This window comes from Plasmodium malariae (genome assembly GCF_900090045.1).
Source record: "Plasmodium malariae genome assembly, contig: PmUG01_00_41, whole genome shotgun sequence".
Classification (NCBI taxonomy): domain Eukaryota; phylum Apicomplexa; class Aconoidasida; order Haemosporida; family Plasmodiidae; genus Plasmodium; species Plasmodium malariae.
This window is the reverse complement of record NW_021638315.1, coordinates 1-14,736: the sequence shown is the minus strand read 5'-3', so window position 1 is coordinate 14,736 and position 14,736 is coordinate 1. Positions and strand designations below refer to the sequence as shown.

General features: G+C 18.1%; 2 protein-coding genes and 1 pseudogene across 3 annotated transcripts; 2 read left to right on the top strand and 1 right to left on the bottom strand.

The window, feature by feature from the left end:
• Positions 1-2,232: 2,232 nt before the first annotated feature.
• PmUG01_00069500 (fam-l protein) lies at positions 2,233-3,246 on the top strand (the record flags this gene model as incomplete). The annotated part of the gene is made up of 2 exons (XM_029005933.1): positions 2,233-2,319; positions 2,446-3,246. 2 exons carry the CDS (start codon positions 2,233-2,235, stop codon positions 3,244-3,246), a joined length of 888 nt encoding a protein of 295 aa, XP_028859202.1.
• Positions 3,247-5,583: 2,337 nt separating this feature from the next.
• Positions 5,584-6,474, top strand: PmUG01_00069400 (fam-m protein; the record flags this gene model as incomplete). The annotated part of the gene is made up of 2 exons (XM_029005922.1): positions 5,584-5,673; positions 5,800-6,474. 2 exons carry the CDS (start codon positions 5,584-5,586, stop codon positions 6,472-6,474), a joined length of 765 nt encoding a protein of 254 aa, XP_028859201.1.
• Positions 6,475-13,142: 6,668 nt separating this feature from the next.
• On the bottom strand, positions 13,143-14,243 carry PmUG01_00069300 (annotated as a pseudogene). The gene is given in 3 exon segments: positions 13,143-13,958; positions 13,973-14,203; positions 14,217-14,243. Coding segments are annotated over 3 exon segments (1,074 nt in total).
• Positions 14,244-14,736: the final 493 nt, after the last annotated feature.

Below are 14,736 nucleotides of genomic sequence, written 5' to 3'. Positions count from 1 at the left end.
ATATTTAAAAATCATATTTTTTCTTTTTTCTATTTTAAGAATTTAAGTATATTAAAAATTTTTCAAAGAAATATATTGTATATTAGTTTTAATTTATATGTTTCTCTTTATTTTTCATTTAATATAACTAAAAGTTTGTGTTTTATTTAACATGTACTTCTTATTTAAATATACATATAATAGATAATTTATGTAAAAGAACTTGAGAAATATATATTTTAAAACTTAATATAAGAATGTGTTTATTAAATTTTTATATATTTATCCTATTTATGATATTGTCAAAATACACAAATATTATTTTGATTTTAAGAATGAATTATAAATATCGCATTAATTTTTAAACATATAAAGATCGTAATTAAATAAATTGATTAAGTGATATTCATCATTTTATTTTTTAATTTAAGAAGTTAATGGAATTAATGGAATATTATAAAAATTACCTAAATTTCAATAATAATAAAAATGTTGATAACAAAAAGTTATATTTTTTTGTTTTAGGTTCTATTAATTGAACACAGTTTAAAACTAATGTTAATCCGATAATAATATATACCGTATAAATACTGATTTCATTCTAAATTAATAAATAAATAATTACTAAAACTTAATAATATATTTTTAATGAAATTTAATTAACAATTAAATAAAATGTACATAAATTTTAAAGTTAAATATATTTTGTTCAAGAAAATACATACCCATGGATAATAATTTATATAGTTACGATACTTTTTATTATTATTCTATATATGAATATACCAGAGAAGTAGTGGTGCATAAAACACGTGAATAAGTGCAAATAATCTATATTAACTAGAATTTTTTTTGATATTTTTTATCACCTTATATATAATAATTTGATGTTAATTAAATGAAACATATGTCATATATAAAACTAACATAACACAAAAGTTATAATGCTTTTATTAACACTTTAACTTCTTATATATTTTAGTTAGAGTATTAAGATATATTTTGCATAGAAATATTAATTATAAAAAGATAAATAACATGATTTTTGGAAATGTTATATTTAAGAGCCTTTAAAATGATTAAATACTAATTTTTTTATTTAAATACTATATTGTAAATTCAAATTGAACCCCAACATGAATATTAATATTTGTTTTATTAACAACAAGGCATGTATGTTTTGGAATGTATTACTTATACTATGTATTTTCTTAAGTATTTAATGAATTTTTCAAAATTATAGTTCGACATAGAGGAATTGAAATTAAATATTGGAAAGATATTCATAAAAAAATTAAACGAATCGTAATAAGAAGTTTAATATTATTTTTAATTTTTTTTTTTTTTTAACTATATATATTTTTTTTCTAAATATAAATATATATATAATTAAATATGTTTATATTTTTTGTTCATGAATTCCAAAAAATTACCTTTAGTAATACTGGCCTAAAATGATCTTAATTAAAAATTATAATTTTCAAGTATTCTTATTTAAGCATAAATAATCATTTCTATTTATCTTTAAATGTAATATCTTCATAGATTATTTAGTGTTCTATGAATTAAAATACTTATAAATATTTTATTTAATATAAAGGAATGAATCCGTTCAAATAGTAAATCAAGTATATTCTAAAATTAACAAGAAACTAAATGTTCTACTAATTATTGGAATTCTGATTTATTATTATATTGCTATAACAATTAGTATATTTAACAAAAATATCCAATTTCTGAATTATATATTGAATTATATATTGTTTATGAAATTATTATTATTAAAAGTAAAACATCGTTAAATAAGTAGTTTATTAATTTATGGAACTATGAATTATATCTATCTTCTCTATATTCCATACTTTATATAATTTCCATAATTCAGATATTAAAATATATATTATTTTGTAAAAAACTAATAACAACATTTTATTCATTTACTATAACAATTAATAAAATAATATATATTTAATATAATTTAATGAAAGCAAATTATATTATCTTAATTAATTTAGTTTTTTATACATAATAATAAAATAAAAATATTATGATAAATTTTTAAAGTTGTTTTTCTGTCTATTTTATAAAACATGTTATCGTTATATTCATTTTATTATAATTTTATAAAATTACAATAAAAACATAATCAAAAATTAAAAACAGAAAAAATATATAGAGTCCTTTAAAATTAGAAGTATATTATGTCGATATAAATTTTTAAGTGCATATATCATAAAATTAAATATATATATTATGGATCAAAAAAATACGTTACTCTTATTTACAATAATTTCTGCGTTTATCCTTTTAAGTTGGATATGTCTTTTTAACATTGATCTCGTATGATAATAATAATTAAGGATACGTGCATTATCTATTTTATTCTCGCCTTATTTTTTTAATATATTTTTTTTGTCATTAAATTACTTATTCTTTTAAATAATAAATATTTACATCTTTTTTTAGAGTGACTATTATAAAACTTCAGAACGAAACTATAAAAATAATAGAAAATTAGATAAAAATTATCGATTACTAGCAATATCTAAAGAGGATAAATGTTCAGTTTTTGTAAGATTAAATGAAAAAGTACCAAATTATGCTGTAAGCGAAAATAAAGATGTATATTATAATGAGAAAGAACCCAAAAGAAAAATGAAACATATAAATGGAAAACCATTTATGAATGCAGGAGGTAATCAACAAAATATGAGGAATAAGAAATGTATATTTGAAACAAAGAAATATTCTCGTATGGAAAAAAAAATATTCAAAGAACTTGATTATATGGATTTTCTTAAAAACAACAGGACAATTTGTAATAAGATTTACGTAAAAACAATATGTAAAAAATACCGATTGAGATTTGTTTTACCTTTATTATTAATGACCGTATTACTGATATTATACATATTAGATTTATTTGTGCGTTGTGGGATTAGGGGGGTACTGTTTAAGGTATTGAATTTGTGTGGTATAACTAATTGGTACAATGATTTAAGTGTGTTGTTGAAGAATTCACCTGTAAGTTGGTTGTTCAGGACAATGGATAAAGTACCTAAAGCATTGGAAAAGATAACAAGGAAAAAGGGAGGGGAGATATTGAAAACGGAGAAAATAGCAGGATACGTTTATGTAGATAGTTTTTTTAACTATCTACTATATGTTATACCTTTGCTTATATTAGGTGTCATAATTATATTAGGCCTTTTTTATTACCACAAGAAAGTTAAGAAATATCAAAAAATTAAGTTTAAGAAAAGGTAAAATATATGGTATGTATTATGTTTTTTTCTGTAATGAATTCTTTAATGTAAAACAACTTCGGTAATATATTTAATTATATAATTATTATTAGTATGTATAAGTGCTTAAATTTTATAAATGCGCCTAATTAAATCAGTTCGTTTTTTATGCATTATAGTAAATTATTATTATAACAGTAATTCTATTTATATTTGAATATTTCAAAGTTTTTAATTAAGTATTTCATTGTATTGTATAAGGCTAACTAAATATTATAGTTTCATATTTACAATTTTCAATTTAATTAAATTTCCATGGAAAATATATGTTTATACATTAAAGGGAATATATTATAGTACAATTCACATAATTTTATTGATGTATGATAATTTATATTCAATTTAAAATTTTCAGATTTATATTTTTCATATTGTTCTTGATTAAACGTTTAATTGTTAATATATTTAAAATAATTTATTATGAGTTATAAATCAAACATATGTGTGTCTTTCTTTAATTTGAGGAAATGAAGTGAATAAAATTTGTTGCATTGATATATATATATATTATTCATTAAAGAAAATAATATATATATTTTTTTTTATGGTATGTTATATACTACAACATAAGCATATTCTAGAGCAAAGTATTATATGAATGTAAATGAATTAAAATATAAAATAAATTTATATGAATCATGATATAATAACTTTCATTACTATAATATATTATGTATCAAGTTAAATATTAAGAATACTATTATAAAAATTCTATTATATATATTGTATAAATAAAATAAGCATTTATATAATGAGATATTTTTTGATGATCAAGTATTAATTATAATAACAAAATTAAGAGTTATATTTTATCCCCATTAACTTGTATATATGAATGTTAACTTATATAAACTTTGATAACCTAGCATGCTGTATGACTTAATTAGAAAATAGAGTAAAAAATATAAAAATATATATCTCAATATAATAATAATGTAAAATGAACATAAATAAAATCATAAAATTTAATTATATGAAATATTATTCAAAATGTTTATTATCATAAGAACATTTGTATGTTTAATTTATAAAGATATAATAAAAAAAGAGTAATACCTTTATTATTAATATGTAAGAAAATTATCTATTATTCAAATATTCTAAACAAAATTTTAATTGCAAATATAAAAATATTTTTATTATATCTTAGACAAAGATATGAAATGAAGAAAAGTAAATTACTTAATATCAATATATGATTTGATATAAATATAATGATGTAAAATGTATTAGTATAAACAATATATTTAAAAGAGCATTATAAAGAAAATAACGTAGAATATACAGTTGTTTTCAAAAGATATTGGAATATTATTAAGAATATATATATAAGATTACATTTCATGATATAGCTATTTAAAAAGTGGAATATTAAATATATTATAAAGAATGTAAACTATTTGAATATAATACTTCAGTTATTTTAATATATAAGTTATTTACACAAATATGTACATAATTAATAAAAAAAAGAACAAGAAAATACTTAGAAACCACGAATTTTTCTATGACTAAAGAATTCTTTATATAAGTAAATATTTAAGAGGTATTTATTATATATAGAATAAAATTTTTTATATATTATGTTATATGTTATAGATTTGATTTTAAAAATATATTATGAAACATAAAAGAATACATATATTTGTGTAATGACTAGAATACACTTTATAAAAAATATTACACAAAAATTGTACAACATATAGTTATATTTATTTATTATTAGTATTAATATATTGTTACCAATAATTAATATTTTATTAAAAATATATAATTTTTTGAAAATATGTTTATATTATTATAAATATTACGATATTACATCCATAGAATTAGTAATTCCTGTTTTAATATGTAGATCAATGTACTAAATATATATTCTCTACATTCTATATTTTATATATTCTTAATAATTAAATTTAATAGGGAACTATATGTTTACTTTTTAGTTTTTTCTAAAAAGAATTAATAAAAAAATTATATAACTTGTACACTATATTAAAAAGTTAAATTTTATATTTTGAATTATTATAAATGAATTCAATTTATTCATTTCGATGATAGGCATTTTTTTTTTTTTTTAAATTTAATTACTATAAAGATTATATATATTATATTTTAAAAGTTATTTATTTTTGTAATTTATGTGAAACACGTTATAGTTACATAATTTTTGAAGGTATTTACGAAGAAAAAATAAAATTGAATATTAAAAATAAATATTTAATTTTATCATATGAGGAATATTATATTATTTTAAAATTTTTTTCTTATTTAGTATAATATAGTATTAGAGAAATATATGATGGAACAGAAAATTAAGTTAATCTTACTTAACAAAACTACTATGTTTTTCGTTTTAATATGGATATGCAATTTTAACAATGATTTCGTACGTTATTCTATATAAGGATATATATGTTATTTATTTATTTCGTTATGTATTTTATTTAATACAGTTTTTTACTACTAAATTATATAATCTATTATATAATCAATGTTCATTTTTTTTCCTTAGAATATTTTTAATAAATATTTGGCTAATGAGAACAATTTTAATAAGACATTATATACAATAACTTATAGATTACTAGCAAAATATAAGGAAGACAAAAATTCAAATATTACACAGTTAAAAGTGGGTATGCCAGACAATTGGAAGTCGGATAAAGAAAATATATCTATTAATATAAAAAGAAATAAAGGAAAAAATAAACAGTCTAATAGTAGTCTATTAAATAAGGCTACATATTATACAGAAGTCATAGATTATAATGATGGAATGTTTGATGGAAAACATTTCCATTTTAAAAAAAAATGGATCAAAAAAAAAGATTATAACACTTTTCTTGAAAAAAACAATAGAATTAGAAATATAGCTTTAAGAAAAATAAAATTTAGAAATTACGGATTTGGAGTTTTCATATTTTTTATTTTTTTCTTGTTGGGAATAGGATTACCCATATTAAAAGCACTACAATCATACAGTGGACTTACAGAATCATTAGAATTTATGAAAAGCTTTTGGGATTATATAGAAACACCTTTCACGTATATAGTAAATGAAAAAGAAGCTTTTGTATTATTTTTTTTTGTTCTTATCATTATATTAGGTGCTATTCTTATAATAGCTATTCCCAAGATCTTGAGAAATAATGAAAAATATAAAAAGATTAAGTTAATGACTGAGTAAAATGAAAAAATAAGAATACGAATTTTTATGTGAGGCAATTATTAATATGAAGTAATATATTTAATATATGAGTAATATATTTCTGAATAAGATAACTATTATATAAAGTTATATAAATGTACGTGAGTATACTCGGTCTGTATGTTAAGAAACGGTAAAATATAAACATATATGTTTCCTTATGAATTTCACTGTTTTAATACTTTTCGTTTTTTATTTTAAAATGTTATTTTCGCTTAATTAAATATATTTAGACAAATATAAATGTTTGTGTATGTAAATGGATTTCTATAAAAAATATATGTTTTCACTTTCAAATGAATGTATAATAGTACAACTTGAATAATTACAAATAAATATATTCATTTATGTTAGGGAACTAAAGTTTTCTCTATTTTATATGTAGTTACAAACTATAATCACTATTTTTTCATAGTTTTAAGAAAATGCATTATTATATTTGAATTAATAATAAATGTGTATAGTATCAAAACAAAAAAAAAGTGAATAAATTTGGTTGTATTAATGTTTATAGATTTATTTTTATTAATTAGAAAAAAAATTTTAGAACAAATATATTTAGATCTTTTGTTAAGAGATATAATGTAAAAAATTTTTAAAAATTATATAGTAACTATCTTGTTATAATTTATTTTGAAATTAATTTTGATAAAAATTGTTAACTAAAAAGGAGAGAAATATGTTTAACAGTAATAGAATTATAATATATTAGCTATATTTATATTATATGTAGTATTAGGTTTTAATATATTTTGATCTACAGTACCTACTAAAACCTAAGCTGGAAATACATACTTATTTAACATATGCATAGTTATATTTTTATATTATAAATAATACTTAAAATTATTAATTTGTATAATAATACAAGAAATAGTGCTATTAATTCTTTACAGATCATATATATTTATATATGAAACCAATAATTCGAATAATATAGCCCTATAAAGTATATTGAAACTTTAAAATTTGTGCTACTATTATTCTTTGTTTTATAAATGTCTTAAAAATACAAACAGAACATGATATAATACGAAAAAGGGCAACTAAATTTAGCATTAAATTTTAAAAATAAATTGTTTCTTTTTTTTTTTTTTAACATTCTACTGGTTATTTGTGTACAGTATTTTTTTTATTTCAAGTTTTTTTTTTTTTTTTTTTTTCTATTTAATAAGATTATTTGTTCTTTCTTAAATAATTTTATGTGTACTTTTTCAATCTAAAGACCATTAGCAAAAGCAATTGATAAATTAAAATGTAATAATTTTTAAAAATATTTCAACAACGTTTTAGAAGAATGATTTTTTATTTTATAGGACAATATTAGTAGAAAAAAAAAAGAATATGTAATAAGGAAAGTGATTTATATTAGTTTTATATGAAGTATTTTGTTTATTATTATTATTTTTTTCTTTTCATATTTGATTCTACCATATCTTACAAATAATTATATTTATAAATTACATAAAGTTTTATATTTAAAATATGTTTTTGCAGAGTTAATGTTAAAAATGATCAAATATAAAAATACTCTTAAATGTAGCGAATTCTATTATTATAATGTAATGTGATTCCGAAATAAAATAAATGATAAAATGAAAAAAAAAATTTCTTTCTTATTTATTTGTTTATATCTTTTTTAAAAGCAAATATTATATAAGCATTAATGTAAAAAATTAGATATTCAGCATAGTTTCATTATTTTTATATATTAATGATTTTAATAATTTCAATCATTTACACAATGAAATTTAATAAAAGCTATATAAACTAAAAAAAAACACATTAATATTATCAATATATATATATATATAAATGTGAATATATTACATTTACGATAACATATTTATTGTATAGAAAATTAAATTATTTATTAAAAAGTAGAATTTTTAAATATAATCCTTTAATTGAGTGAAAACATAAATAATTCGAAAGAATAAGCATGCATTTATCTGAAAAGAGGTTAAAAATATATATTAAGTAAATATTATTAATCTCCGAGCATTTACTAGCGGGCAGCACCTTAATATGTTTAAGTATATAATTTATAGTTTTTATAATTTATAATAAAATATAATTCGTGTATATATTTTTATCAAGTTTCTATATATGTTTACATATTTTCTATTTATTTTTTAAAACACTAATTTTTTCCATAGCCCCAAAAATAGCATATTAATAATTTATTGAAATTTCTATTTAAAATAAGAATTTAAAATGTTAAAGTTGAAAGAGTCTAAATATAGAAATAAATCTAAGAAAAATGATATATGACATTATTGAAAGTATAATATCATATTTAAAATAAGTATAATGAAAAAATATATATATATATTACTTTTGTATAAGTATGTATACGTTGATTATACATGTATACATAAAGCATTATAAATAATAATAAAAATGAAAATTTTTATATTATTAACGATATATCTATATGTCAACATTTGTAGAAAAAAAATTATTAATATGCTGACATATGTATAGAAATAAGTAAAAGGGAAAATGTGATTACTAAAATATATGAAGCGTTCAAAATTGGCTTTATTCCACATTAATAATATATATTTTTGGAGAACAACAGAAAGGGAGAAATTTAGAAAAGACGCATTGAAATAAATTTAATTAAATAATAATTCTGTATAAATATGTATACTTAATAAATGTTTATTAAATGAAGTTACTGTTTGTATTATAAAAGAAGTAATTCCATGCTACTTTTTTTTGTCCTACAGCAAAAAAAAAAAAAAAAAATCATCAGAAGTTAAAATTTCCACATAAATAATATTTCTACTAAATATAAATAATTATGAAATTAATTTTTATATTTATTTAAATAATTTTGAATTCTCGTAAAATGTTTTTTTGAGCAAATTTATTATGATTTATTTGTATTAGGCATTTATTCATAATTAGTAAATGCATTTTCCGGAATAGAACAAAATAAAATTTAATGTTATATATATATCTATAAATTTACCTAATATATTGAAATACAAATAGAAATGAAAACAAAAACGCGGTAAATTAAAAAATGAATGAAAAAAAATAGTCAAAATAAAATTCTTCAAAATTAAAGAAAACTTATATATAAAGATAATTATCCTGTATATCTAAGTAGAAAAAGATGAAAAATTTAAAAATGTAGATACTCTTGTAGAAGTATTCAGAATTATGTAAGTAAACACTAAAAACATAGATTATCTATTCATGTAATGCGAAATAAGAACAGTATTAATAAAATTATCTTAAGAAAAGTTAAAAATAATATAATAATTTTATATAATAATTGCAACTTTACGCATTGTTAAAATAATTTATTTGAAAAAATGAATTTATATTTTTATAATTTATATACATATTAATAAACAGCTTTCTTAATATTAAAATAAAAGTAGATAAAATTTAATACAGGTATATAACGTAATATATATATATATATATATATATATATATATATATATGTTAACCATTGAAATTTTATTTTTTCAAATAATCTTCTTACAACTAAAATAATAAAAAATTCTTTGAAGCAGCTGATATCTTACGTATAAACAAAATTTTAAAAATAATTTTGAATTATGCCTAATATAATTAGAAAAACAATATATATATATAATAATAACGAATAAAATTTAATTGAGATGAAATATAAAAATATTAACGAAATATATATTTTAAGAAAAAAATATTTTATTAACTGCTAACACAAAAATATATACTGCTTAACTAAGGTCACCTTTACCGATATATCATATTTAAAAAAATAAGACTTTTATTAATATTTTAAATAATATAAAAAATATTTTTCTTATGTACTGGTGACATTATTTATTTTAATATGAATTCAAAATTTTTAATAATACAACAGTTTAAGAAATAATATTAAAAGTAAAAATTTGAAGATGTATAAGATTTTTTTAATATTTCTACTATTATTAGAAAAAATATATATATAAAAAGAAAAAAATTAGTAAAAATTATAAAAGTTACAATGATATATATATATATATATATATATATATAATTAATTGTCCCTTTAATTTAACTTTAAGGTGCAATTATTATGTATCTTTGATTACATAATAAGAATATACTTATATTAGTATGGAAATATACTTTCACTAAAATACTTTACCCCAACAAAAAGAAGATTATGAAAAAATGAAAAACAAAATTATCACAGTTACTTGTACTAAATAACTCTTAACATATGTAAATTATTTTTAAATATAGTATTTATATTTAATTAAACTTTTTTATAATTTATTAATATACTACGATTGATGTATATCTATTGAAGCAGTATAAATATATATACTATGTATAAATTATTTTTTTTATGTAATAAATTGATAATGAATAAATTAAATACCTTTCTCATAAATTTATATTTTTTGTAATATATCATACATTAATACATTAATTATATTTGTTTTCATTTATATATATATATATATATATATATGCATGTACATAATGAAAAAAAAAAATTATTTTTGTACTTGGATAATGCATTTTATATCATTACATATATATAAGGTATTTCTCTTATTTTAGTTTTTATATATATTATAATATAAATGTTATAATAATAGTAACATATTTTCCTTGTATAAAATATTGTAAGACAAAATGTATCGAGATATATATAAAAATTCAATAAACATAATATTTATATGAAAAATTCTAATATAAATATATTGATAATGTTTTTATTTAAAATTTTTTTAATTGTTGCTTGTAAACTTTCACTGTTTTAATGTATGAATAATGAATATTTATTTTAAAAAAGATATAAAATTGATTCATATGTAAATGCTTTTTTTCATGAACTTTACTCATAATAATATTGTTAATAATTTAAAATATATATACATTAATAATTCTGTGCAAAAAATATATTAGCCGTTTTTAGTTTAATATCGAAATAATTAAGAATGAATCATAGATTTTATTTGTGATTTAAAGATTCTTAATAGGAGTTCCATATAATATATCATTAATATGGATAAAATATATCATAAGGAATTTCCATATTCATGAATTTTATATAAAAAAAAATGAATTCCTATTTAAATTTAGAAATAAAAATTATTGAACTTGCATTAATAATAATATTACACTTAATTATATATTATTTATACTATGTTTTATGAATTTTTCTAAAATTAATTAAAAGAAGCTTTAAAAGAAATTGAGTTGTAGTTTTTAAACAAAAAATAATAAAAAATTAGAAATATCAATATAAAGTAGATTTACTTGTTAATTCTTAATTATTATAGTACTTTTAATAATATATTACGAAAAAACAATAAAATTTTATATATAAAATATATATTCTACATTTCCTTTATAGACCTTTACAAATAATAAAAATGTTATACACATATATATATATATATACATTTATGAATATATAGCCCCTCAAATTAAAGCTATGGGATTTTTATAATTTTTTTTGTATTAAATTAGCAAAATTCATTGTAGTTTCTATGTACTCAAAAAATACTCTAATATTTTATTTTAGATAACAGCATATCTTACATATATACATATGAGTTCTTGCGGAAGATATATATATATTTTAAATATAAAGAATCTAATATAAGAAATATAATAAACTATTATTAATTAATTATATTGTAAGAATATATTAATCAATTATTTATTATAAGTATATTATTGTAATATTTATTATTAATAAAAATTATATTATACTTCATAATTATGTATCCAGTTAATAATAGATTTAATAATCTTTTTAAAACTTATATATTATAAAGTTCTTATTATAATAACTTGTTTCTTCTTATATTAATATAAAAGAAAAATAAAATACTAAAGAATATATTTATTCATTTTTTCCAATGGTTCATTGAAAAAGATATTGTTATTAAACAAAGTAAAATATTATTTATTTTAATAAGGATATAATATTATATTATTATTATATTTAAATATTAAATTAGATAAAATAATTATAAACACATTAATTATTTAAAAGAGAAAGGAAAAAAAATATATACAATATAATATATATATATTTATATAAATTCATACGTATATACTAATCTGAGCTTTAATATTTTATCTGGGACAGGAAGGATACCAGTATTAGATAATGTAATAATTTAATATATATTAAAAAGTAAATATACATTTTAAAAGCACAAGTTATAAGTTCAATATATCTTATGATTTTTTGAAAGAAGTTATATATTAAGTAATAAAAAAAAAAGCATTTCTTAAATTTTGCTGAATTAGTATGCTAAAATTTATAGTATGAAATTTATTTTTTATTATTTATACATTGCAATTGGCTATTATTATTGATTCAAGTATTAATATAACGTGTTTTAGATATTCTTATAGAATTAAAAAATTATATATAATTCGAATTTTTTTTATATAACTCTGTTTCAATGTTATTATTTCGCAAATAATTTTTACTTTATTTTTTCCTTTACTTTATAGTTATCTTTTGTGTTTTTCCTTTCAATATCGCATAGTTTAGCAATTTTACATTATATATATCATTTTATTTCAATAAATTATTCTTCGAATACATTTAAATTTGTCCCTATCTCTTTATAGGTTATATCAATATAATTTCTCCCAGGATATTTATAATTTGTTCTAATTGTTTATAAATATATATATGTATTTTCTTCTCTTATCCAATCATTCAGTTCCTGTATAAAAGGTTCTTCTCCTTTATTGCTATAAGATTCCTTATTTTCCATGTACTCCAAAACATTTCCTATATCTTTATTTATGTTTTCTGTAATTCCTGATTTTTCATCAATATTTTTTCCTAATTTGCATTCATTTATGGAATTATCCAAATATGATTCACTATTCTCTGTATTCTCCTCTTTTTTGCATTCTTCTAATATTGTCATAAGTACAAGTATACACAGTTTTTCTAGTAATTTTTTTTTTACGTATTTATATAGTTCTTCACTACATCCTTTTTGTTCCAACTCTTCCAAATCAATTAGTGATACATTATATTTATTTCTGTCATTTCCATATTCATCTAAAGTATTCTGTAATTCTTCCGTTAATCCGCTAAACCATTCATATTCCAAATACTGCTCTATAATCCGACCCTTCTTTGATATCCATTGTCTCCATATATCTTTTTCTGTTTCTAATGATGAAATATTTGGGGTGTCATTTGGAATATTATTATTTAATTCATTACTTCTTTTTATGTATTCTCGTTCTCTTTTCCACTCATTTTTCAAGCTGTTAAACCAATCTTCTTTTTTCAATTTTTCAGAAAGATATTTGTATCTTTTTATCCACTTATTGCATAGAGTTATGGATTCTTTAGTGCCTCTACTGTTTTTAGTACATTCTGCTAATAGTTGGTCACTTTCTAAATTAGGATAGTCTCTAGTTTGGCCTTCTGTGAACTCCTCCAAGCATATTTCCAAATATTCTCTTTTTTTAAATCCCATTCTTCATTTCTAAATTTTTGAAGTACTTCCATATGTACTTCTATAATAGTTTTTGTCCTTTCCGTTTTCCTCTTTGAGGAGTTTACATTTTGTTTTATGTTATGTTCTTTTATTTTTATTTTTTTGGTGATTTCTTTATTATTATATTTTTGTTGAACCAATTGATCATTTGTTAAAAATATTCTTTTTCTCTCAGAGAAAGAAGGTAGTAGTATTCTAAGGAATTTCATTTGTTTTCTCTTTATTTTTTTTTTTTTTGAACATCACTGTTAAAGCATACTATAATATAGAGAAAATATATATTATAATATAAAATTATTACTAAACTCAAATATATATCATGTATTTAATAATTTTATTTAAATTTACTTTAATAAAAATGGAAAATACCATAATAAGAAGAATGGTTATTAAGATAGATGATGTGTTTATTACAGATAAATTTTGTTCTTGGCCTGTAATAGTTTTATAAATAAATATATTATTTACTTGAGTTAATTAAAGAATATAAAAATATAGAGATTTAATTATACCTGAAAATTTAGGAAGTTTAAGTAAAGCACGAGATTGTAAGTCAGTAACTAGAGTATTAGGAGCTAGAGTTTTTGTTTGGCTATAAGGGGTTTCTTGTGAACCTTCATTATTTGGGGAATATGTAAAAGGTTTTGGTAATTTTGAATCTGTTGATTCAGAATCTCCAGAAATTAATGATACATCGGTTTTTGAAGATAGTTCTTCTGCAGTCTCAGGCGTTGCACTTTCCAAAGACTGA